The sequence below is a fragment of the Dicentrarchus labrax genome, unplaced genomic scaffold (assembly GCF_905237075.1).
Source record: "Dicentrarchus labrax unplaced genomic scaffold, dlabrax2021, whole genome shotgun sequence".
NCBI lineage: Eukaryota > Metazoa > Chordata > Actinopteri > Moronidae > Dicentrarchus > Dicentrarchus labrax.
In genome coordinates this window covers 20,425,242-20,452,542 of record NW_026136711.1, presented here as the reverse complement: position 1 = coordinate 20,452,542, position 27,301 = coordinate 20,425,242, and the positions used below count along the sequence as shown (strand labels likewise).

Genomic DNA, 27,301 nt, shown 5'->3' with positions numbered 1-27,301 from the left:
TTACAGACCAACTTGCTGCTTCATGTGAAGCTCTTTCGAATGTGCACAGCTGTCCCAAGTGATGACAGATCACAATATTTCAAGTGTGTTCAGTTTCCCATCAAAATTTGTGGCAGGAAGGAAGTAAACTAATGTTAGATCTTTCTGGTTAGTCCCCATTTGATTCATGAGTCAATATGTTCCCTATCTGTCTACACTGAGTGTCATTATTAATGGCTATGTGGGAATAGAGAATTTAGTAAAGTGGGTTGAGTGCTTGAACAAATTATCTATGCACATCTCTGCTCAAACAGGCCTTTGAAAATTATTACAGTTATAGTATCTTTAAACCCTGAGGTAAACTGTTCATTGTGAAGTACTAACTTTATTTTAAAGTTAACTAATAAGAGATTATACACCGTAATTTGATCAATTTAGATTAAAACTAGAAATATGTTCACTATTAGACAGTAAACAAACACGGTAATACCCTAATTAGACACCATACAACAAAATTATTGTGTAATTAGAAACATACTGCTGTATCAGACCCAAAATATACCACACTAAATAACAAATTATACTCTAATTAGAAACCAAATAGGAGAAAGAAAGCAGATAGGCCTATAATGTTATATCAGATCCAATATATACACGCGAATACCCAAACTACCGAATTATGAGACAACATTTAATGCTACCAATGATAGACTCATTAGACAACATTGTCATTAGACAAATGTAATGCCATATATTATTGGACATAGCTTTAACAGACTTTACACAGTGACCAGAGGACATGCATTTATTTTGCTGTTATTTAACACAGTTTTATTTTCTTACAGGGTCATTTTGTTGCTCATTAGAAGAAAACTGTTTCGGAAATTAACATCAAACCAGGTTACATCCTACTTCACATGTTCCTCTTAGCCTGAATGTTCTCCGTAGTCCTGTGGACTTTGTAGGTTGATAGTTGATCTATGTTGTCTAAATTAATTTAAATTGTGGTTATAGTCTTTTTATGTGAATTTATGCTGTCTAAAATGTTTCTGTGAATCAGACAAGAGTGAGCTCTTTCAAGAAAAGCTTGAGTAGAAGTGACAGAATAAGTGAGTTATTTTCAGTAACTATAAAAGCACAAATAATCGACATGAAAATCAGAAGCAAAAACTAATTTAGTGAAGTTTGAAAATACTCCCCACAATGTCTATGTATATACACCAATCAGCCATAACATTGTGATCACTGACAGATAAAGTGAATAACACTGATTATCTGGTTATCATGGCACCTGTCAGTGGGTGGGATATATTTGGCAGCAAGTGAACATTTTGTCATCAAAGTGATGTGTTAGAAGGAAAAATGGGCAGCATAAGGATTTGAGCAACTTTGACAAGGGCCACATTGTGATGGCTAGACAACTGGGTCAGAGCATCTCCAAAACTGCAGCTCTTGTTGGGTATTCGCAGTCTGCAGAGGTGAGTACCTATCAAAGGTGCTGACCCACCAGAGACATGGACAGCCAAGGCTCATTGATGCACGTGGGGAGTGAAGGCTGGCCTGTGTGGTCTGATCCAACAGACGAGCTACTGTAGCTCAAACTGCTGAAAAAGTGAATGCTGGTTCTGATAGAAAGGTGTCAGAACACACAGTGGATCACAGTTTGTTGGTATGGGGCTGCAGAACATTATGACCACCAGCTTGTGGCTGATCGGTGTATATGTCAAATTTTAGAAAATTGCGTCATTATTATCTTTTTTTTCTTGGCTTGCGTTTATTATTAGAAAACAAAACAAGAATTACATCAAGTCTTAACTGAACTTGCTATAGTTTTATAAATGGGGAATGGTAGGAATCCATGCTGTGCTTTGTTTTTCATAAAGCACAACTTAAGAATTAGTGACTGTAAAGGTTTGGTAAAAAGGTTTAATCTTAAAGTTTGTTTGTTCTAAGAAAAAGGTATTACAGCAGTCTAACAATAGTCTAGGTTATATAAGTGACTGACTGCCAGCTTTCTCTGTATTCTCAGTATAAAACAGTTTGTATTTCAGTGCGCCTGCACGGTGCTGTACACCATATCCTGCAGGCCAAATCCAGTCTCACAGGTTGTCAGGGCAGATGCAGCTGGTTCCTCAGAGATGGTGGAGTACAAATGGTATGTGTCATTCTGGGAAAATTAATATATAATTGTAGCATCTCTTACATATGACTAGTCTATTTATTGTTGTACATGTCAAACTTACAGTCTCATTTTGATGTTGCTGCTCTTTCACTTCCTCAGAACCTGGAAGTGAGAAAGACACACAGTGAAATGATTGTTGGTGGAAAAATAATCATTTTCTCTGAATAATGCATCTTGGACAGCATTACACTTTCAAGTTAATCTTTAAGCCGAAAAGCCAGAAAAGAGTTGTAATGCTCTTAAAATGTTACAGATTCAGCAAGTGTTTAAATAATAAAGGGTCTAATGAAATATGTGCATTGTCACATGATCAGAGCTGTTTACTTCCTGGTTGCACCATGAGAAGAGGATGCATCAAGGCTCCTAAACAAAAGTATGTTAGTAAAGTGTGTTAACTTAAAGGTAGGACAAAGATTTTTTTTGGTCCACGACACACTGGCCCAGCAGAGGAGCACCTTCAGCAGGAGACTTCTCTCACCCAGATGCACCACAGGAAATCATTCCTGCCTGTGGTCATTAAACTATACTACGCCTCCCTAAGAGATTCGGACACCCCCTCTCTGTAATCTGACTCAAACATAGACAATCATTTTTTGCACTTTTTGCACATTATTACTGTACATTTGATCTTTTATATATATATATATATATATATATATATATTTTTTTTTTTTGTTCTTAATATATGTTGTATGTATATCTGGAGTTTGTAACAAAAATAATTTCCCCCTGGGATTATTAAAGTATTTCTGATTCTGATTCTGATTCTGATTGAGGTGTCTAGTATTGATATATGCATTTGCAGTTACTCAACATTCAGTTCAATGTGGTCACAGAATGAGTAAACATGTTTTCTGCAACAATAGCGCCCAGTGTAATAGCACAGTGCACAAACACACACATATACATAGTTCTTGTTCTACCTAACTTTCTACTCTGTTCTTTCTTTTAGTTTCACTTTGAATTGCAAAGCGTATTTTAAGGGAATTATTGTTAGTCTTGCCATTACCGCATTAAACTGAATTTGTTCTCGTTGAACACTGATACTCAGTGCTCGGGCATTCTTGCACCATCCTATAGAAACAGGAACAGTCCAGACCCTTCCTGTACTGCTTCAGAGGTTGTTGGCCACAATTACAGCCAACGTCACACCACACGGGGGAACCACCAAACCACCAGCTGCAGTCTTCCTTTAGGAATCTGGACACAAGACCAGGGGGTCCAAGTGACAGCAGACTTTCGTTGCATGGGTGACACTCGCAGCACATGGGCAACTAATGACCAGATGGCCCCATTATCCATGGAAGATGACGGACAGGAAACAAACAGTTTCGGGGGAGGCTCAGTGAATTGTGTAAAATATTACCTTAGTTATTACATTAGATGTCAAAGGAGATCAAATAATAGCCTAATGTGTGTAATGTGGCTAAAGAGATAGTTCAGAGATACAGTAATGTAGTTGGGGAAATTTACTATTTTTCCCACTTTTCCCTATGGTCCGACACTAACTACCTTGTAATGTATATATTATAGTATGAAGTTATGTCAAGCAGCAATATCAGGCTATCTTGGCTCACCAATTACACCAATAAAGACACAAAATCATCAACAATAAAAACGACAAATATTATTTTCTGAACGGTCAGAATGAATTATTAAGAACTCAAGAAATCATGTCACCTTTTTCTGGTTTCACTGATGTCAGGAAAGTAGAGACAGAACTACCAACAGACCTATCAGTGTCACTTGATGTAGAAACAGTCCAACCTGCTGAATAAACTAAAGTATGTTTCAAAACATTCAAATAAAACATTCAAATAAAACATTCACATTTTATGATTAATGATTTTATCAATATGATATGTCTTCTGTGATATGCAGGGATTTTGTGTATATATTGTAGTATGAAGTTATGTCAAGCAGCAATATCAGGCTATCTTGGCTCAATTGTTGAGTGCCTATGGGTTCAAATAGCATAATAATGATTCCGTAGCATCCAGGAATTGAATGAAAGTAAGCAAGTAAAATGAGCAGAGTTGAGGGGGGTGCTTTTTCTCCCCTCAGATCAGTCTGAGGGGAGGCTCACAGTCTCCAGAGCATTATAGTGACAGAGTTTTAAATGTGTTAATAACTGGGCTGGGATGTATAAGATACAGTATACAACTGTTTTGCCTATTTTAACTTAAATGAATAATAGTTTTAGTTCAGCAGAGCACTGAAGCTGTGGTTGCAGCTGCCGCTAAATTTAGTCATCTGTTTCATTTGTTCACCATCAGCGGTTCTTTCACCAGTTGTGCAGCTATCAGTGCAGCCATCATAAACTCTTTCCACTGATGTTCTGCTGATACAGTCAGGCCTACAATGTTTGCTGCTGCAGCTCCTTTCACAAACCTCCTCTTTAAGTGCTTGTGGTATTGTTGCTTTAACTGTTGGATTCTTTGAGAGATCCCTCAAAGAGCACAACTTTTTGCTAAATCTATACTATAACCATTTGCAATGAATGGACCATTCCGTTTTTGTTCTGACTGAAGTTTTGGTGCTTATATCTTTTCAGTAGTTGTTTAACTCTCTTAAACTGAGTAAATCTAGAGATGACATGATTGTGAAAATGCAACTTCTAGAGCTTACGTATATCATTAGAGACAAACTACAGAATTACACAAGATTCAGACTTAATAAGATTATGTTCTCACCAGCTCTTCTTTTTTTACAGTGAATTACTGAAAGCACGATGACGCCCACAGTTAGACCACAACCAGCCACAGCTATTAACTTCCATATCCACGTCTCTGCTTTGAAACAACAGAAGTCATAAACAAGTGTCAGTTTGACACTTGTTTAACAAAAAAACGTATTACGTACAAACGTATAAACGTACTACATTAAAAACATTAACAAAAAAACGTATTACTATAACAAAATCATTTCAACCACCAATCAATACAAGTACAAATATTGCTTTGCCTCTGATATAAAGTCACTGTGTAAATTACTTTGTATAATTTAATCATTAATTTCAAGTTGAGGGTATGTTAAGAATTAAAATTATTCGCAATGTAGTGCTGCTGTGAGGAAGTTCACATAGTCCAGTACAGTTGAATCATCACTGAAGCGTAAATCATTCAAGTGAGTCAATAAAAACAAATGGAATAATCAAAGTTTCATATTCATATTGACATTTAAGGTGTGTTGACTGATTCTCAATTCATGCACTGAGTAACATGCAAGAAAACATTCCACCTTAAAGGTTTCCGGTAGCTGCTGGAAGCCTTTAAGTGGCACAGTGAATAAAATTATTTGTCTCCAGTCTAAAGCTAGTTAATGTTAACTAGTGAAGATGAAAAAGCAGCAAAACATTCTTTCATTCACTCTTTTTACGGTTCTTTATTACTTTATGTGAAACAATACAAAGCCTGTAAAACTTGGCCAGTTTGTGCTGCATCTACAATGTCTGCAGGAAATTAAAGTTTGCTTGGCTACATTTTCATAGCCTTGACTATTATGAGCTCGACCTCTGCCTGCACTGCAACCTTTCCTCAGAATAGATGTTTCGAATGTTGCTTCTTTTGCTCGGTATGAGTAAGTACCTTCACAGCAATGTGTGTCAGCATGTTGATGCAATAATAAAAATCTTTAGTCTACCTGTTATTTCATATGCAGATTCAGGATTCATAGGGGTCATACTAGTATCAATAGTAAGGCACAAAAACATATTAACATTAAAACTATGTTGTATTCCTCTTTACTAGGGGTAAAGATGACCAGCAGAAAATTATTGTCATGATATTTAGTAACTTTATTTTACTTGAACATTGTGGACTAGCATTATCTGTACAATAGGAAGTCTAATATCACCTAAGCACCACCATGTCCATCCAAGTAACCAAATTAATCATTGAAAAACTGAATAATTATGTCACCTGATGCTGGTTTCACTGGTTGTAAGGAGGTAGAGGTGGCACCACCAGTATTACTTGATGTAACTGGCCAAACTGGTGGAACAACAAAAGCACATTTCAAAATACTGAATCACACTGAAACATAAAGAATATATACATAATTTCAACTAATATATCTGTTATTTTGTTACCTGATGTTAGTTTTACAGAAGACCTCAGTCAGACAGAATTTTTAAACTATTTGATACTAAAGTTCTGTGTAGTAATTTTCTGGACTGCTATTTTTATATATAAACTGTGCTACCCGTGGTCATATTAAATGTTGGCTTTGTCTGAGTCACGCCTGACTCTCTTTCCACAATACTTACAGAAAGAGAGGATGGATGGGTATAAACTACTGTATGGGACAGCCTTATTATTTATTAATTTGTATCTTGGATCATTGTAGTATGAACCCTGGTTCATAATAAACATAGTATTTGATTCTATGTTGATTATTTGTTATGTGAGTGCCATGAAACTGTAGATAGGACCTAATGCGTTTTTAGCCAGTTTCGCAGCCACCGTAGTTTCTTCTGCGTGCTTGGAAGATGAGTGGTATTCAGTTAGTTGCTTTCTGCTTCTTCACCGCTAAGCTATGAATTCCTCACACTGGATCTTTAATGTGAAAATGTTACATATTGTATCTTTAACCTGTGAATCTCTCACAGCTGAAATTCTTCTTGAAACATTTTCTCATTTTACACAATGACTGACTGACAGAAAAAAGACTAACAAAGAGACTTGCAAAATGTTTCAAATTTAAAAATGTAAAAAACAATGTATGGACGTTTTGTGAAAAATTAAATGCTTTTTGCTCACCTGAAGTGGGGATACAAGGAACAAGCTAGCTTTAGTACCAGGCTTATTAACAGTAGGATTTAGTATATGTCAAAAGCATTTATAAACATTCCCAGCAAAGACTTTCAGTATTTTGATGCACTATTCAAAGTGAAATTTAAAAAATAATTAGGTTTACCTGTTATTTCATCATCAGATGCTGGATTTTTAAGAGTTGTTTGAGTAGAGGTCAAACTACCTGCAGCAGTGAGAGTTACACCAATAAAGAAACAAAATCATTAACATTAAAAACAACAAATATTATTTTCTGAACAGTCAGAGTGAATTATTAAGAACTAGAGAAATCATGTCACCTTTTTCTGGTTTCACTGATGTCAGGAAAGTAGAGACAGAACTATCAGTGTCACTTGATGTAGAAACAGTCCGACCTGCTGAATAAACTAAAGTATGTTTCAAAATATTTAATTAAAACATTCACATTTTATGATTAACACTTATATCAATATGATATGTCTTAATATCAGTAATTGATTAATTAATACATAAGTGATATGCAGGGATTTTGTGTATATATAATAGTATGAAGTTATGTCAAGCAGCAATATCAGGCTATCTTGGCTCAATTGTTGAGTGCCTATGGGTTCAAATAGCATAATAATGATTCCGTAGCATCCAGGAATTGAATGAAAGTAAGCAAGTAAAATGAGCAGAGTTGAGGGGGGTGCTTTTTCTCCCCTCAGATCAGTCTGAGGGGAGGCTCACAGTCTCCAGAGCATTATAGTGACAGAGTTTTAAATGTGTTAGTAACTGGGCTGTATAAGAGTTTTGATGATTGTATACAAGAAAAGTGTTTTTCAGTATAAAACGCATTATCAGTCACAATCGTAACCAGCCATAAAATACACTTTTTCACCTTCTTTTCCATGAACATTTAAAAATGTTGATTATCTCAAAGGGTTACTATTGACAAGTCAGGATTAAATGGGTTAAGAGAACAACTCTGTACCGATATGGTTCTCATACACATTCTTTTCACATGTTAAAGGAGCGTTAGACACAAGCAAAGGAAGTTATTTTTGAGGTTAATTTGTTTCTGTGCAGTGGTGGTCTCCCACAGGCGTAGCTTACTTTCAGTTTGAGATGCAGGTCTTGCACGTTTGTTCTATGCAAGCTGTTAAAAGCTAAAAGCTATTTTAGTAGCTATGAGCTATGCCAACTGCAAATGGCTTTTAACATTTAAGTCAAAATGTGTCTCTAAGACAACTGTTTTGACTGAAATACCTAAAATGATGTTTACAGTTTGTAAAGCTCAGAGTAACAGGTTGCAAAATGTTTCAAATTTAAAAATGTAAAAAACAATGTATGGACGTTTTGTGAAGAATTAAATGCTTTTTTGTCACCTGAAGTGGGGATACAAGGAACAAGCTAGCTTTAGTACCAGGCTTATTAACAGTAGGATTTAGTATGTGTCAAAAGCATTTATAAATATTCCCAGCAAAGAATCTCAGTATTTTGATGCACTAATAAAAGTGAAATAAATTAAAGATTAGGTTTACCTGTTATTTCATCATCAGATGCTGGATTAAGAGTTGTGTGAGTTGAGGTCAAACTACCTGCAGCAGTGAGAGTTACACCAATAAAGACACAACATTTTTATATATAAACTGTGCTACCTGTGGTCATATTAAATGTTGGCTTTGTCTGAGTCACGCCTGACTCTCTTTCCACAATACTTACAGAAAGAGAGGATGGATGGGTATAAACTACTGTATGGGACAGCCTTATTATTTATTTATTTGTATCTTGTATCATTGTAGTATGAACCCTGGTTCATAATAAACATAGTATTTGATTCTATGTTGATTATTTGTTATGTGAGTGCCATGAAACTGTAGATAGGACCTAATGCGTTTTTAGCCAGTTTCGCAGCCACCGTAGTTTCTCCTGCGTGCTTGGAAGATGAGTGGTATTCAGTTAGTTGCTTTCTGCTTCTTCACCGCTAAGCTATGAATTCCTCACACTGGATCTTTAATGTGAAAATGTTACATATTGTATCTTTAACCTGTGAATCTCTCACAGCTGAAATTCTTCTTGAAACATTTTCTCATTTTACACAATGACTGACTGACAGAAAAAAGACTAACAAGTTGCAAAATGTTTCAAATTTAAAAATGTAAAAATAAATGTATGGACGTTGTGTGAAGAATGAAATGCTTTTTGCTCACCTGAAGTGGGGATACAAGGAACAAGCTAGCTTTAGTACCAGGCTTATTAACAGTAGGATTTAGTATGTGTCAAAAGCATTTATAAACATTCCCAGCAAAGACTTTCGGTATTTTGATGCACTATTCAAAGTGAAATTTAAAAAAGAATTAGGTTTACCTGTTATTTCATCATCAGATGCTGGATTCTTAAGAGTTGTTTGAGAAGAGGTCAAACTACCTGCAGCAGTGAGAGTTACACCAATAAAGAAACAAAATCATTAACATTAAAAACGACAAATATTATTTTCTGAACAGTCAGAGTGAATTATTTCTGGTTTCACTGATGTCAGGAAAGTAGAGACAGAACTATCAGTGTCACTTGATGTAGAAACAGTCCGACCTGCTGAATAAACTAAAGTATGTTTCAATCATTTAATTAAAATATTCACATTTTATGATTAACGCTTTTATCAATATGATATGTCTTAATATCAGTAATTAATTAATTAATACATAAATGATATGCAGGGATTTTGTGGATTACGTAGACGTCGTACCTGTGGTCTTAGTGACTGTTGGCCTCTGGATCATCCCTGATTCTTTTTCCACAATATCTACAATAAAAGAAGATGGTTTTGGACCTGTCAGTTTCATGTTTGTACAAATAAATATTTACTACAGTCTGATTATTATGTGAAGAATAAACATGATTAGGTAACACTTTATAATGAGTACACACTATTAAGCATTAGTTAAGCATGAATAAATACTGAATTCATCATTTATAATGCATGAATACACATTAGTATGCAGTTTATAAACACAGTTAAAAATGTTTTGTTCATCATTGATAAGCACATTTGTTATGGATTAGTAAATACTGAATTCATCATTTATAAAGCATGATTCTGCTGTAAATACTCATTACTATGTGGTTTATAATCACAGTTATAAATGTTTTACTCTTCATTGTACTGTACATTTCTGCATGCACTTGCACATCCACTATTCAGACATGTATTAATGATTAGTGACTGTGTAAGCAGATGTTCTATAAAACTCACAACAAATTCATTTTCTAATGATGGCCTATAAACAGTTATTAATGCAGGAATTCACAGTTACAAAGCACTTACTACTCCTTAATTATTTTGCACGAGCTTATCTAAAGTGAGCACTATCTATGGCTTATTAAGGATTTACAAATGAGATATAAAGGCTGACAATGCCTCGAGACTGTTACGTCATATTTACGTTAACTCTCAGAAGTTTCTGACAGTGCAGCCAAGAGGAGCATGGAGAAGCACATTGGAGTCGGCGGCCGTCAGCGGCTCTAGTGGAGAGTATGTGTCTTTGTTTGGTAGCACACATTATGGTTGAAAGATAACGTTAGCTTGTCAGCAGCTGCAGGTGTTCGCCCGCGCTCCCCGACTAACGTTACTAATGTTACTAATGTTAGTAACGTTACTAACGTTACCGACCCTCCCGCGGTGGCTAAGCCGACCCGCCGCTGCTAGGCACTCACCTCTCCCGGCTAGACGAGACTAGGCTAGGTCGGCTTAGCCACCGCGGGCGGGTCGGTAAGGTTAGTAAAGTCAGTAACGTTAGTAACGTTAGTAACGTAGTCGGGGAGCGAGGGCAAACACCTGCAGCTGCTGACAAGCTAACGTTATCTTTCAACCATAATGTGTGCTACCAAACAAAGACACATACTCACCACTTGAGCCGCTGACGGCCGCCGACTCCAATGTGCTTCTCCATGCTCCCCTTGGCTGCACTGTCCGAAACTTCTGAGAGTTAACGTAAATATGACGTAACATCCCGCTCTCAGCACGTCATCACGTTGATGACGTGCTGAGAGCGGGAGCTCAACGTACACGTCCCAAACAGAGAAGATCACAACAATAGCATGTGTTCATAAACCACCCTTGTTCGTCTTCATACAATATGTTGGGAAGTTGCAGTAAATATCAATACAATATGTTCTATATCCCTTTGTGTTGTGTCTCTTCTTCGTCTGTTAAGATAACTGAACAATTTGTGAGTCTCGAGGCATTGTCAGCCTTTATATCTCATTTGTAAATCCTTAATAAGCCATAGATAGTGCTCACTTCAGATGAGCTCACGCAAAATACTTAATTAAGGAGTAGTAAGTGCTTTGTAACTGTGAATTCCTGCATTAATAACTGTTTATAGGCCATCATTAGAAAATGAATTTGTTGTGGGTTTTATAGAACATCTGCTTACACAGTCACTAATCATTAATACATGTCTGAATAGTGGATGTGCAAGTGCAAGCAGAAATGTACAGTACAATGAAGAGTAAAACATTTATAACTGTGATTATAAACCACATAGTAATGAGTATTTACAGCAGAATCATGCTTTATAAATGATGAATTCAGTATTTACTAATCCATAACTAATGTGCTTATCAATGATGAATAAAACATTTTTAACTGTGTTTATAAACTACATACTAATGTGTATTCATGCGTTATAAATGATGAATTCAGTATTTATTCATGCTTAACTAATGCTTAATAGTGTGTACTCATTATAAAGTGTTACCCATGATTAAAATCCTGATGTCACACTGTCACAATTGAACTTGACTGAGCTGTACTGTAATGTTTACGATGTCTGAATTTATACAGTTGCAGTTCACTTTATTTACAAATCAATTTAAATTGTATGTGTTGTATAGTTGTTTTGTTTGTGTTATTCTTTTGAATTGTTCACATGTATTTACAGCAAGTACACATACACATTATAAATAAAGGTTAAATTTTAGTTTGTGTAATAATGTCTTCTGTGACTTACCAGTCAACCTGTATCGATCACTACGAGGAGACAAAGAGTTGGGTTCACTTCCCAAACTATAATCACAGCTGGCATTACCCTGTTTAACTAAACTTAGACGTTTCAACAAATCATCAGTTGTGACAATAAACTGGCAGAACCACTGATTGGTTGAGCTTCTCTTCTTCCAGATGGTTGTTGTTACAACTGGATCACTTTCTTCTCCAAAGTACAGGTTACATCTCGTATCATGATTAGCAGATCCAGGCAGAGAGCAGACAAAGAGAACGTATTCACCATCAAAATGCTGAAGACTCATCTGTGGTGTTTGACCTACAAACACATTAATATAAAGTCAATATACATGATGTGCTATTATATTATCAAGTAAACGTTACGATGGGTTTGTGATTTCAAATAGCACTAACATTTTCATACTGTGATACATAGGGATGGGAATCGAGAACCGGTTCTTCTTCAGAACCGGTGCCCAGTGAATCGATTCCTTGGAACAGTTAGCGTGCCTGCTTAACGACTCAGCTTATCGGTTCCGCTCGTTGCAAATGCGTCATGACGTCACACACGCGCTGCGTTGTTTTGGTTCAGAACGCAGCGAACATGACGTCGTGGCAGAACCGCTCTAAAGTTTGGTTATATTTTGGGCGAAAAGACGACAATACGGTCACTTGCAACAAAGTTTTAAACTTGTAAAGTTTCCATTTCGTCAAAGGGGGAACTACCTCCAATATGTAATAATTTCATTGGTTACATTTTCGTAGTGACCTATCAACACATGGCTAATTTTAACATTCAAATGAGCCATGTGTTGATTTAACACGTGCTACCACCAGGCTGTCAATCAAGCTCTCAGCGACAGAGAACGTAACGTTACCCTTTATCTATCCAGATAAAAACATCAAGAACAGTTTCTGTATGATGTTTATTAGACCTATGTAATCTGAATTGGAAGGGCACGTTGTCATGAGCTGTATCTTGTATATTTATTATTAGTTATGTGGTATGTGTATGCACCTTTAGGTAATCTGGTGGAAAAACATTAAAATTTAATTTTGATGTGAAGGAAATGGCCACCCTATTTCAGTCTGTGTTTTTAGTTTTTATGGCACATAATGGCAGTTGGGCTTAAAAAGCCAAACATTTATTTTTTTGTCTGGACCAATTAATCTGAAAATTAACAATTTCCTAATCCTAAAGCACTCATGATAATCTTTCAAGGCACACACTAGCGTGCCATGGCATACTGAGAAACACTGCCCTAGGCTATGGGTCCCTGGACTTTACTTTGAGAAGTAGCTCACCTACTTTTAGGTTTGTTCTGAGGTTGCTACACATAATTTGTGTATACTCTGTGCTGTGTCTTCTGATCAGATATTAAAGCGAATCGATACAAACAAACAAATTTGTACTTATTCCCGCACCCAATGAGAATCGATAAGAGAATCGATAAGGAATCGGATCGATAAGCAATATCAATAATGGACTCGGAATCGTTAAATTCTTATCAATTCCCAACCCTAGTGATACAACACCACACATCATGTTTAACAACTAACTGAAATAATAATTCTCTGTCATTTAATTATAATATGTAACACAAAGAAATTGTAATCAAATCTATCATTACTAATAACTAATATTGTGACGTCAAAGAACAATCAATCAGACTAATTTGTGTGTCACCTCCGCCCACAGGTTGTCGCTCTTCTTCCAAAAACAAGTTCACATTTTTTAACCATGCCACTTGCTTGTGCTTCAGTATCTTATACTAATACTGTATCAAGACGTAATAATATCAGTAGAAACAGTCACTCACTGTGTATGGTGATGGTGGATATGTTACTGTGTGGAGATGGAGAATCTAAATCTTCAACCTTTACAGTGTAATAACATTTCACTTCAACCTCAGCAGGTGAACTCTGATGTGACATTAACAGCAGTTCAGTTCCTGTCAGTCTCTTCATACAAGAAGAGCTTCTGACATTTCCTCCACTAACAGTGTAGAAATAACACTGAGACACAGAAACAGATGATGGAGCCTCACAGCTCAATGTGACTGAGTCTGTCTCTGTGATCACCGGTGAATTCACTTTCAGTTTAGGTGGAAGACGAGCTAGAGGGAAACATGTTATACTTAATACTGAATAACTGCATTAGTATAGAAATATTAATATTGAATTGATTGATATTGATTTAATGTAGAGGAAGCAAAGAACGCTACTATGTACAACCAAACCATGTGTAATAAAAGTCTAATTAATACCAGATTGTGATACATTTCCCAAACAGTGATAACAGCACATTTGGACATGAAAGATAACAGATCAGAGACTGACCTTGAACTTGAATCTCATGAAAGGAATCTGTTGGAAATATGTGTTAACAAGGTAAATAGACTTAATAATAATTCATTAATAACTTCAACAAAATGTAGAAAAATAATGAAACTCCACCTAAAGTTTAATTCTGTTAATCAGAGTTAGTTTTGGACTCACTACAGTCCCGCAATAACTTTACAAATAAACAGCACAGAGCAACAACTCACATAACATAAAATCAACAGTCACAAAAAATATCAAACAGAGGTGTAGTGTGGTCTGTCATGCTGATACATAATGGCTGATATTATTCATTAATGTCATGTTTACAAGTGTGAACCTGCATTGGTTTGTAATAATCTACATTAATAATGAAAGAATCTATAAGAGGTTTAACTTACACATGAGGAAGACAAACAACAGGCGTCCAGCCATGATGAAGCTGAATACTGAGACTGTCCATAAAGATACTTCAGTGTCTGACTACAGACTCTGACATACTTAAGTGTCACTTTGCGGAACTTGTTTGCAGGAAAACCACAGCTAGCATCAAAAATTAATCACTCAGACAGGCCACAGAAACACTTTACAGCTACATGTTCTGACACTTGGAAAAGGAAATGTAAAAATCTACCACAGGGTGGGCTAACACCGTGATGTAATTAAATTAAATTAAATAATCCCTAATAAAACAATACATACATTAGAGGGAAAGTTTTTATAGAAACTAATATAAACTGTCTTTAATTGATGAAAATTTGAATGTTTTGACATGTAATGTTCATTAAACCCGTAACATTAAACATTAAAGTGTTTACTGGGCTGGATCCACCACTATATCATATCACTTTAGCAGCACTTACTATACCACATCATGTGTGAACAATATACAAATGACACCACACATGATATACTATAATGCCAAATTGTTGTGGTTTTAGCATTAAACAACGTGTAATGGTATTATTGTGCACATGGTGCACAGGATGTGGTATAGAAAGTATATTTAAATGAATGGTTATACAGTTAATTATGTGAGTAGCAGCTAAATTATATTGATGACTCTAGCTGTTGCTTACGTTTCGTGACATCTTCTGGACAAAAGCTATACTGCTGCTGGCTACCAGCCCAGTGTGCCTGTGAGCACTGTTTGCAAAACTGTAGGTTACACTAAACCAAATCAAAATCCGCCACAGCGCTTTAACAGCGTGAAAATGGATGCTATCTGCTTCATTGGATTTACCCAGCCGTACATGTTTGAGCCGCCAGAGCCAGAATCTGACCCAGAGACACTGACCTGCCCATGGATCAACCTTGTTCCTCTCAGTCTGCTACAGAATGTTTTTTTCTCCTCTTTATGCTAGTTAACAACATGTATTACCGACAAACATAACCTGGCCAAACAGATAGGCTATCAGTAAATAACAGACCCATTATTATCTTAACAGTTTAAAATTTGTCTTTATAGTCACAGCTCAGTCTGGCAGCCATCCTCTGCACTCCACCTTGTGAACACTGTAATGGCAAGAACCTATACAACCCTTTGACCTGGTCACTGTAAAACCATACGCAACTGTTAAAGAGGCTATTATATGCATATAACCTTCAACCCTGTTTCTAACTACACTCTATGTCCAAGTAAACAGCGAGATGTTGAGACTTCACTAAGAAGCCAAGGACATGATCATGGCACCACACTATCTGTCTGTTTACTCTCCCAGAACTCAGGAATGTGTAACTGTGTTAGAGTGACGCTCCAACAGGGATAAAACGATACTGCTTCTGCCAGTCGGGGCTCTTTTGGACTTTCACATACGAGAGTGTGTGACGGTTGCATTGAGACCATTCATGGATGACTTGAATAAAACCTTTCAGAAAGACAAGATCATACTTTGTATACTTTATTAAACAAATTTCCACCACAACACGTATTTATGACATATTTATTCATCTATTTATATTTCTGTTTTGTGAGTAACAAAACAGGGACTACAGCTAGCTTTGTGATATAATACTAGTGTGAGAAATTAGCAATATAGACAAATGCTGGTAAAATAATATACTGGCTGGTATATACATGTATATATAGACCGATCAGTTATAACATTATGACCACCTGCCTAATATTGTGTAAGTCCTGCTTTTGACGCCAAAACAGCCCTGACCTGTTGAGGCATGGGCTTCACTAGTCTCTGAAGGTGTGCTGTGGTATGTGGCACCAACACGTTAGCGGCAGATCCTTTAATTCCTGTAAGTGGGCAGTTGAAGGTGGGGGCCTCCATGGATCTGACTTGTTTGTCCAGCACATCCCTTAGATGCTTGATTGGATTGAGATCTGGGAAATTCAGAGGCCAAGTCAACACCTTGAACTCATTGTTGTGTACCTCAAACCATTCCTGAAACATTTTTGCTTTGTAGCGCGGTGCATATTATCCTGCTGAAAGAGGCCACTGCCATCAGGAAATACTGGTTCCATGAAAGAGTGTACATGGTCTGTAACAATGCTTAGGTAGGTGGTCAAAGTAACATCCACATGAATGGCAGGACCCAAGTTTCCCAGCAGAACATCGTCCAAAGCATCACACTGCCTCCACTGGCTTGTCTTCTACCTATGTGATCCCCAGGTAAGTGACACGCACGCACCCGGCCATCCACAAGATGTAAAAAAAAAAAAGAACGTGATTCATCAGACCAGGCCACCTTCTTCCATTGCTCCGTGGTCCAGTTCTGATGCTCACATGCTCATTGTAGGCGCTTTCAGCAGTGGACAGGATTCAGCAGCACCATGAAAATGCTCAATACTCATCTGTGTTTTTGTATTTATAAAAAGATTAATGAAAAGTAATTTAATATAAAGTGCGTACACTGTATGTTGTAGCAAAATAGCAACAATTTTAAACAGTACTCACATTAAAAGTCCTACTGGAACACCTCAGTCATTGTGTTTTTACAATTAACATTCAACTTGTTATTTTTATAAAAGTTACCGACTGCAACTTTAATAGTTGCATTAGTATGGTAATATTCCTAATGAGAAATGAATGTACAACCAAAGATTTAATTGATTTTAGATAAATTAACAAATTAATAAAAGACTATACTACAGTGATAAGAGCACTGTTGGACACGAAGGATAACAGATCAGAGACTGACCTTAAACTTGAATCCCTTGAATGAAAGGAATCTATTGGAAATACAACACGTTAACAAGACTTAGACTTAGACTTAGACTTAGACAGACTTTATTTGTCATTTAGATTTGCATCAACAGGAATAGAGGAGAGGCAGTATGTACAGTCAAAAAAATAGATATCCAAATATCCAACTTTTTCATATAAGAAAAAGAGAAGAGAAACCCGTAGATAATATATATTGCACAATTTTAGTTGCCTATGTAAAATAACTTTTGTATATAATACAAATAAGAAAAATATGATAAATATATCTTTTGTATAAAAGACAGATTAAAATAACGCAATACAAAGATAATAATAAGATAAATATAAGCTAGCTTAGTCCTTTGTAGGTGTATGGGTGAGGAGGGGGAGAGAAGGGGGAATGGTTATACAGTGTTCAGCAGTCTTATGGCATGTGGAAAGAAGCTGTTGTTGAGTCTGGCTGTTTTGCCCCGCAGGCTGCGGAATCTCCTTCCAGAGGCCAGCAGTGAGAACCGTCCATGGTGGGGATGGGAGGGGTCACTAACGATGTTTTGAGCCCTGGTCAAACAGCGTTTCTTTGCAATGTCCTGGAAGGGAAGAAGTGAAGTCCCAATGATTTTCTCCGCTGTCCTCGCCACCCTCTGTAGGGTTTTCCAGTCAGAGGCACTACAGGCCGCCAACCAGACTGCAGTTGGTCAGGATGCTCTCTATAGTTCCTCTGTAGAAGGTGGTGAGAATGGGAGCGGGTAGGTGCACTCTCCTCATCTGGGGCAGAAAGTGCATACGCTGCTGGGCCCTCTTTTCAAGGGTGCCAGTGTGGTTTGACCAGGTGAGAGAGTCCGTTATCTGCACCCCCAGAAACCTGGTGCTGCTGACGATTTCCACACCTGAGTGGATAAATAGACGAAATAATAGTAATTAATTAATAATAACTTTAGTGGAGAATCTCCATCAATCTGTAATTCTAGGAATCAGAGTTGGAAGTCAGGATCAAGTTATGTTTTATTGAGAGAAAATTAGTTTTGGACACTGCAGTCCCACAATAAGTTTATAAATAAACAGCACAGAGCAACAACACAAATAACATAAAATCATCAGTCATAAAAAAGATCACACAGAGGTGTAGTGTGGTATAACATACTGATACATAATGACTGATTATATAATTATTATATTAATGTCATGTTTACAAGTGTTAACCTGCATTGGTTTGTAATAATCTACATTAATAATGAAAAGTCTATGAGAGGAATCCTCCAGAGAACATACTTTAGTGTCTGACTACAGACTTACACATACTTATGTGTCATTTTGCACATGAAGTTTCTCAGGAAAACCACAGCTAGCATCAGAAGTGAATCTCATTAGCAGACAGGATACAGAAGGACACACACCTGACTCCTTTTTAAAATACAAAGAATATGTATCAACCACACTGGAGGCTAACCTTTGAAGAAAGATGACAGACTAAATATAGCCATCCTGTTGCTTTGTTGTTGTTTTATAGATGTTGTTCAGTTTCAGCTTCAGAGAAACTTCCCTTCTTCAGCAGATGAAACAGCCTTCTAGTTTCAAAGTCCACACATACATCAGTGAACATCAAACTTTCAAATGAAGTTTTTTTTATCAATTCAATTTATTTAAACTTCATTTCAGACAACAAACATCTTTGTTATTGTTTGTTTTGCTTTTTCTAAAATGGTAGGACTAGTTGTCACTGCTGGTGCGAGTGGTGTAACATAGACTGGAATAAAGAGAGTGCAGTTCAATGACATCTTTACAAACTTACAGGACCATGAAGGAGGCAAACCAGAGATGTAGTCTAAAACAGATTATGAATCCAAAAAGGAAACATTATTCAGATGTGCACAGACAACTCACTCTTAAGAGATACAGGAAACATATACATTTTTGCAGATATACTGGACATTTTAACCTACTTCAACTGTTGCCCTGCCGAATGTGTACAATTGTCTCATGCAATGAGGGATTATTAACAATATTTCAAGTGTGTTTCTGTTTAGTTTTATATCAAATCTTGTTGCAGGAAAAGACCTGTCGGCTAGTTTTTTAATTATCAATATGTATTTTGTCAATAATATTTCCTGCTAAATGACGTGTCTCATGGCAGATCTGAGCATTTCTATCACACATGAACACATTGAGGGATTTTAAGGGGTTTAGAGAGGGGGCGCACTGGTAGGTCACTGGATGTATATCACGTATCAAGACTCAGTCCTTACTGCAGTAGCTGGGTTCATATCTGGCCTTTTGCTGCTTATCATTCTCTCTCTCCACTGCCTTTGTTGTCTTTCTCTTACTGTCCTGTCAAAATAAAGTAAAATTCCTCAAAAATAAAAACAGGAGTATAGAGTCATTTTCAAATGTCCTACTGAATCAAAGTAACCAAATACATCAGGGAATTGATCACCCAGTCAAACAGACCTGGACAGTTCATTCCAGCCAGCTACAGCTAGAGTAGACTACATAAAGTAACAATCAATCATAAAATATATCTGGTAACTGTTCTGGTCACAGAATATCACAGAAAAATGTTTTGCTGGTGAGAAACAACAGAAAAGGAGTAAACATATGTCTCTGCACATGTGCAGCTCCGTGTATTCATTTAGCACCTTATCGCCACCGTCAAGCAAGAAAAGATATTAACCCTGCAAATATTCCATCAACCAGGGGTTGACTGCAGGTCAATGACACAGGTGGGAACAGGTTGAAATTATGTGCAGGTTGCACCTAAACCATAGAACAACTACACTTACAGAAAGATTAAATATTACTGAGTATAACTTCATACTCTAACAGGGTTATAGAATAGAGTTGTATGTGACAGTTTGGTCACCCACTGAGAAATAACAGTTTGGTGTTTTTTTATTCAAAAGATGTAAAAACAGTTTCTCAAGGGTATAAAACATACAACACAATATTTGCAGCAAACATTCATGAACTGATTTTTTTATTCCATAAAGTGAACAAAAATAAAACCATCATTGTGTGATGATGTGTGCAAGCGTTTGGGCAACATAAGAGTTCTGCAGCCTCCGATTCTTTTTACAAGCTCAGCTCATTTTAAATGCTTTAAACACGATATTTAAACAATCTACTACAAATTCAGAGAGCCTGTGAGTCAGCTGTCTTGTCTTAAGATTCTGAGCTGACCAGGTACAGGTTCTTAAGTTATGGCAATCAGTCCAGTGAGTAACAATACAAATACAAATACAACAATATAAAACCCTGCAGTAAATGTCTAAAATATGCAACAAAAAGACTCATCAAGACTGGGAACCAAATTAACCAGCACATAAGCATCAGTAAACACAACACAGATTTGTACGTGCACTGAAGGAAGTTGTTAGTATACCATCACAATATGTATGTATTTCCAACGCTTTTGAATGCATTAACAATGGTTAATTGTTTCTTAAACCAAAAGAGCGAAAAAGAGCATAAAGTAAACTTTGCTAAAAGAGTAAAAAACAGTAGGAATCCATGAGTGCTTTGGATGTCATAAACCACAACTTAAAAACTGGATCTATCTGATTTAATCTTATAGATTATTTAAAAGACATTTAAGCAGACTAACAATAGTCTAGGTTATACAAGTCAACTAATATTGGCAACTAATATTGGCATATCTAGTTCTTATGCTTTCTGCTCTGTCTATACAAATCAGTTTACATTTCAGTGTGTCGTAATGGGGCTGTACACCATGTCCTTCAGGGTAGATGCAGCTGGTTTCCCAGAGATGGTGGTGTACAAAACGTATGTGTAAACCTGGGAAAAGAAAGAAAACAAATGTAGCAGAAATTCATATATAATATAATATAAGTATTTAATATTGTAAATGTCAGACTTACAGACTCATTTAGAGGCTCTTTCACTTCCTCAGAACCTGCAAGTGAGAAAGACACAGTGAAATGGTTGTTGGGTGATTTGAGGTGGAGAAATTATCTTTTTCTCTCAATTATGCATCTTGGACAGCGTTATACTTTCAGGTTAATGTTTAAGATGAAATAAAATAAACCAATAGTTATTTAATCCTAATAATAATTTAATTAATCATTTATTATTATTAATTTAAATTATATTAATTTAAATAAAACAGTTGTAAGGCTCTAAAAATGTTATAGATTGATGTATCAAAGCATGTTCAGCAAATACTGAAATAATAAAGGGTCTAATGATATATGTGCAGTGTCACATGTTTAGTGTAAATTACTAGAAATCTGACTCTGAGATAACAATTGTTCACTGCAACACCTGTCATACAGGGACCACTGCTAACCTGTCGGTCTCTGTAAAGAATGACGGACAGTAGCCATCAACAGGCATACACCTCAAACTTTATGAAGTATACATCAGCACCACATTTTCCAGTATATTCTTGCATTTATTATGAAACCTTCTAGCATTCTGACACCTTTTTGTTTTATCTTCACAATTTTTTACGGTCCCAATCCCTGGTTACGTTCTTGTCAAGATTTTTAAGTTAACAATGATTTCCTTGGTTCAACTTATATCTTTGTACGAATCTGAGTTTATGATCTATCCAAGGTTCAAATTTCATCTTGTTACAATTCACTGTTGGAACTTGAACTGCTCTGGTTTCCCACCTCTGGTGTCTTCTCCCTTTACACATCACCCTTAACCAGGAAAACTCTCCCAGCAGCTTTTGGCAGCTTCTCTGAGATTGTTTTTGTTACCTCAATACTCCGATCAACCATAACATTATGTGCCCTGACAGATGAAGTGAATAACACTGATTATCTGGTTGTCATGGCACAGTTGGTGGGATATATTAGGCAGCAAGTGAACAATTTGTCCTCTAAGGAACACACAGTGCATCACAGTTTGTTCGTATGGGGCTGCAGAACATTATGACCACCAGGGTGCCCAGGTGCTCATAATGTTATGGCTAATCGGTGTATGTTGATGGTTGGTTTTTTGTCATTGCTCTCAGTATTCATATTGGTGTTGTACTGGTTTTTGATATGTAAAATAGTCACACTAGAATGGGATAGAGCAGAGGTTTTTAAAGTTTGAGGCAGCAGTGGGGACTGAATGCATTTATAATTGGGATGGGTTATACAGTATATGTATATGAATGTTGATGACTGTATAGGAGAAAGTTATTAATTCAGTATACAGCACATCCCACCCCACCAGTCACAGTTGTGGCTGACCATAAAACAAACTTTATCATGCTTTTCCATTAATATTGAAGGATTAAATGGGTTAAGTTTTAAGTTAAGGGGTTAACTCTTTTCTATCTATCTCTCTCTCACACCCTCTATGCAAGCTGTTGATTTCCACAATAGCCATTTTAAAAGCTTGAGCTATGTGAACTCAACTCAAAAGTACAAAGCTGCGTCAAATATTATCTGAAAACTAAAAATGGCTTTTAAGGTCTGAGCCTGAATGTGTGTGTAAGACAACTGTGGTCCATCTTAACCTAAATGAAGAATAGTTTTAGTTCAGTGGAGCATTGAAGCTGCGGTTGCAGCAGCTGCTAAATTCAAAGTCATCTGTTTCATTTGTTCACCATCAGCGGTTCTTTCACCCGGCTATCAGTGCAGCCATCATAAACTCTTTCCACTGATGTTCTGCTGATACACTCAGGCCTACAGTGTTTGCTGCTGCAGCTCCTTTCACTAACCTCCTCCTTAAGTGCTTGTGGTAACCCTAACCCTAACTGTTGGATTCTTTGAGAGATCCCTCAAACCTTTTTATCTAACTATAACTATTCACTATGAATGGAGAAGTCGTTGTATAACTCTCTAAACTTGAGTAAATCTCAGGATGACATGATTGTGAAAATGCAACTTCAAGAGCTTACATATATCATTTGAGACAAACTGTGAAATCTTGCACTTAGCCTAAGTATTAAACAAGTGTGACTTTATTAGACAAAGCTCTCACCAGCTCTTCTTCTGTTGAAGTGAACTGCCGAAACCATCACCATGACGCCCACAGTGAGACCACAACCAGTCACAACTATTACAAACTTCAATATCCACGTTTCTGCTTTGAAACAACAGAAGTCATAAACAAGTTTGAGTTTGCTTCTTATAACATTATAAATTATTAAATATATTAGGTTGTAAACATAATTTAACCACGGAATTAAAGTTGAGGGCATGTGAAGAACTTAAATTATTCACAATTACAGATGTAGTGCTGCCAGAGCATTTGACGTGACTGAAACACCTAAAATGATGTTTACTGTGTTTAAAGCTCAGGCTAACAGGTTGCAAATATTGAAAATTATGTAAAACTAACAAAAGAAAAACAGTTTGTTTGTAAGCTATATTTTCATGTAATGTAACCAGGTTAAAAACACTATTTTTGACATTTTAATAAAAATGTAAAGATAAAAAAGATATTGTTTGTGAGAAGGTAACCTACCACCCTTTATTTTGTTGTTCATTTGAGTGAAATGGCCTTAAAGTTGTGGGCGTCACTTCTCCCAAGCGTTGCATCAGGCGCTTGTTTTGTTTTTGGGTTTTTGGGTATTTTTATTGTGTGTGTTTGCTGGTAAATGTGGGCCCACTGAGTTAGATGTGACTTCAAAGACAATATATATATATATAAAGGATTTTGATGCACTAATTAAAGTGAAATAAATTAAAGATTAGCTTTACCTTTTACTTCATCACCAGATTCTGGATTCTTAAGAGTTGTGTGAGTTGAGGTCAAACTACCTGCAGCAGTGAGAGTTACACCAATAAAGACACAAAATCATCAACATTAAATACAACAAATATAATTTTCTGAACAGTCTGCAATTAAATATTCACAAGTTGAATAATTATTTCACTTGTTCCTGGTTTCACTGATGTCAGGAAAGTAGAGACAGAACTATCAGTGTCACTTGATGTAGAAACAGTCCGACCTGCTGAATAAACTAAAGTATGTTTCAAAACAATCTATAAAAAACGTTCACATCTTATGATTAATTCTTATATCAATAAAATATGTCTTGATCAGTAAATTTGTAAAATAATAAATATTTAAGTGATATGTGGGGATTTTGTGGATTACGTAGATGTCGTACCTGTGGTCTTAGTGACTGTTTTCATCTGGATCATCCCTGATTCTCTTTCCACAATATCTACAATAAAAGAAGATGGTTTTGCGTGTGTACAAAGAAATCAGTATTTATGTATTTAACTACAGCCTGATTATTTCTGCAATTTATTCAACAGTATACACTTTGGTGTTTAAATTATAATTGTGTGTATATGTAAGTTGTGTGTTTTTGGTGTTAGGATTGGCTGTTTTAAATTATATATTGGAAATAGAAAATTACTTGAATTTCTGATCTTATATGTGAAGAATAAACATGATTAAAATCACAATTAAACTTGACTGAGTTGTACTGTAATGTTTACAAAGTCTGAATATTTGCAGTTGTAGTTCACTTCATTTACAAATCTGGAAGCATGAGGCCGACTAACACTCAGACCTGGTGAATACAGAAAAATACATAAAACAAAAATATTCATATAATGTAATATACATATCATTTGTCAATAATTAAAGTCACTTAATGTGAAGCCTTACCTATAATTCTGTTAGGTGATGTTTGTGTTGCAGGAGTTACAGGAGTGGAAGCATGAGGCCGGCTAACAATCAGACCTGGTGAAGAAAACCTTTTTTAAACTTTGTGATTTGTGATAATTTTCTGTATTTCTATTAAATTGGATATCATGTCATACCTGTGGTCACAATAACTGCTGATCGTGTGAGACCTGAGTTTGATTCTTTTTCCACAATGTCTACAGTAAAAGGAAAGGGATTTGTGCTTGTCAGTTTTAAGTATGTAAAAATAAATTAACATTTGTGCTATTTGTGCAATCACTTCAGCACAAACTCGGTCACTCAGTCGATCCACAACTGCGTTCCAAACTGAAATATTTGGTGATTATTTTTAATATTTTATGATTGATAGCCAAACCTACTGAAACAACATGATAATTATTGCAGAAATCAGGTTGGTGATAAAGATGCCATCAGAAATCGAAATTCAACGTAAAGAACGATATAGCCATAACTTTATTTGTGTTTTGTTTGATTATAAAATTATGTAATTTTCAATTATTCATATTCCCCACCCCTCTGCTGATGTCAGGAATACGGCAGTCAGTGTAGGATGAACTTGTGTTGGTGAAGGCAATTAAAGAAAGACTCAAATGTGGTGTTTTTCTGAATTTACACATTCAGTGGTAATTCACATTCATTAATTTCAAACGAAGTGTTGTGTCACACAGAGTAAACTCATTGTAGTTTCTGTATACATGTCTTCTGTGACTTACAGGTTAAGTTGTGTCGATCACTACGAGGAGACAAAGAGCTGGATTCATTTCCCAAACTGTAATCACAGCTGGCATCACTTTGTTGATCTAAACTTAGACGTCTCAGCAAATCATCAATTGTGACAGTAAACTGGCAGAACCACTGACTGGTTGAGCTTCTTTTCTACCAGATGGTTGTTGTTTTAACTGGATCCCTTTCTTCTCCAAAGTACAGGTTACATCTCATATCATTATTAGCAGATCCAGGCAGAGAGCAAATAAAGAGAACGTATTCACCCTCAAAATGCTGAAGACTCATCTGTGGTTTTTGACCTACAGAAAGATTAATGAAAAGTTAAATACAATGTGACATTCTGCTACCAAGTACACTGTATGTTCTAGCAGTGTAGCAACACTTTCAATCAGTGTTCACATTAAAAGAAGTCCTTCATTCATTACATTTTTACAATGAATTTCAACTTAACTCAAATGATTTATAATGACAATTGTTTGTTATCTTGCAGCAGTATATGATAACATATGAAAGAATGGGAAAAGGAGTTACACACTGTGTATGGTGATGGTGGATATGTCACTGTGTGGAGATGGAGAATTTAAATCCCCAATCTTTACAGTGTAATAACATTTCACTTCAACCTCAGCAGGTGAACTCTGATGTGACATTAACAGCAGTTCAGTTCCTGTCAGTCTCTTCATACAAGGAAGGACTCTGACATGTCCTCCACTAACAGTGTAGAAATAACACTGAGACACAGAAACAGAAGATGGAGCCTCACAGCTCAATGTGACTGAGTCTGTCTCTGTGATCACCAGTGAATTCACTCTCAGTTTAGGTGGATGAAGAGCTGGGGGGAAACACGTTATATTTGATACTAAATAACTAAAATTAAGAGAAATACTGTAACCATGTATAAGAACAGTCAATTTAATAACTGTAATAAACTTCCTATACAGGGATAACAACATAGTTTGACATAAAAGATAACAGATCAGAAACTGACCTTGAACTTGAATCTTGTGAAAGGAATCTGTTGGAAATGTGTTTTAATAAGATAAATAGACGTAATAATAATAATTCATTAATAACTGTACCTTACTTGTAACTTGTAATCTACATTAATAATGAAATAATAAGAGGTTTAACTTACACATGAGGAAGACGAACAACAGGCGTCCAGCCATGATGAAGCTGAATACAGAGACTGTCCATAAAGACACTTTAGTGACTGACTACAAACTTTGACATATTAAAGTTTCATTTTGCAGAACTTGTTTGCAGGAAAACCACAGGTAGCATCAAAAGTTAACCATAAAGACAGGCCACAGAAAAACAGTGTAGGAGTGTGTAGGACAAACTGCGGTGGCCACAAAACTCATGAAAGGCCCTATAGAGAGCCAGTGTTTGGTTTATCTGTTCTGTTCCCCTGTAGCAACATGGCGGTTCAACATGGCAGACTGCATGGAAGGCAACTTGCAATGCTGATAAAAACAGCTCAGGTTACTAAAACACTTATTTGGGTGATTATACACAAATGAATACATATCTACGAATATTATATTACATTTCTGCC

General features: G+C 36.2%; 1 protein-coding gene across 4 annotated transcripts; it reads right to left on the bottom strand.

Moving 5' to 3' along the window:
- Positions 1 to 704: 704 nt before the first annotated feature.
- LOC127372547 (uncharacterized) lies at positions 705 to 26,927 on the bottom strand. 4 transcript variants are annotated; one of them, XM_051416429.1, is made up of 15 exons: positions 26,879 to 26,927; positions 26,732 to 26,758; positions 26,375 to 26,575; positions 13,741 to 13,836; positions 11,928 to 12,239; positions 9,662 to 9,718; positions 9,283 to 9,342; positions 8,457 to 8,513; positions 7,254 to 7,340; positions 7,079 to 7,138; positions 6,082 to 6,153; positions 4,855 to 4,953; positions 3,842 to 3,940; positions 2,223 to 2,263; positions 705 to 2,146 (listed from the first exon to the last, which is right to left on the bottom strand). In XM_051416429.1, the coding sequence occupies exons 1-15, from the start codon at positions 26,910 to 26,912 to the stop codon at positions 2,027 to 2,029; spliced, it is 1,422 nt and encodes a 473-aa protein (XP_051272389.1). In that variant the 5' UTR covers positions 26,913 to 26,927; the 3' UTR covers positions 705 to 2,026. The 4 variants fall into 4 exon arrangements, with proteins under 4 accessions (XP_051272389.1, XP_051272388.1, XP_051272390.1 ...); XM_051416428.1 differs by lacking the exons at positions 26,375 to 26,575; positions 26,732 to 26,758; positions 26,879 to 26,927 and adding exons at positions 14,261 to 14,287; positions 14,644 to 14,777 and having other exon boundaries at positions 13,741 to 14,037; XM_051416430.1 differs by lacking the exons at positions 13,741 to 13,836; positions 26,375 to 26,575; positions 26,732 to 26,758; positions 26,879 to 26,927 and adding exons at positions 14,261 to 14,287; positions 14,644 to 14,752.
- Between the last annotated feature and the right edge of the window lie 374 nt (positions 26,928 to 27,301).

Coding starts and splice junctions, on each gene's coding strand:
- LOC127372547 (XM_051416429.1), bottom strand. CDS start 26,912: ATGGCTGGACGCCTGTTGTTCGTCTTCCTCATGT. Junction 9,719..11,927: donor TGATCGATACAGGTTGACTG/GTAAGTCACAGA, acceptor CTTTTATTGTAG/ATATTGTGGAAAAAGAATCA. Junction 2,264..3,841: donor ATCAGTGAAACCAGAAAAAG/GTGACATGATTT, acceptor TCTCACTTCCAG/GTTCTGAGGAAGTGAAAGAG.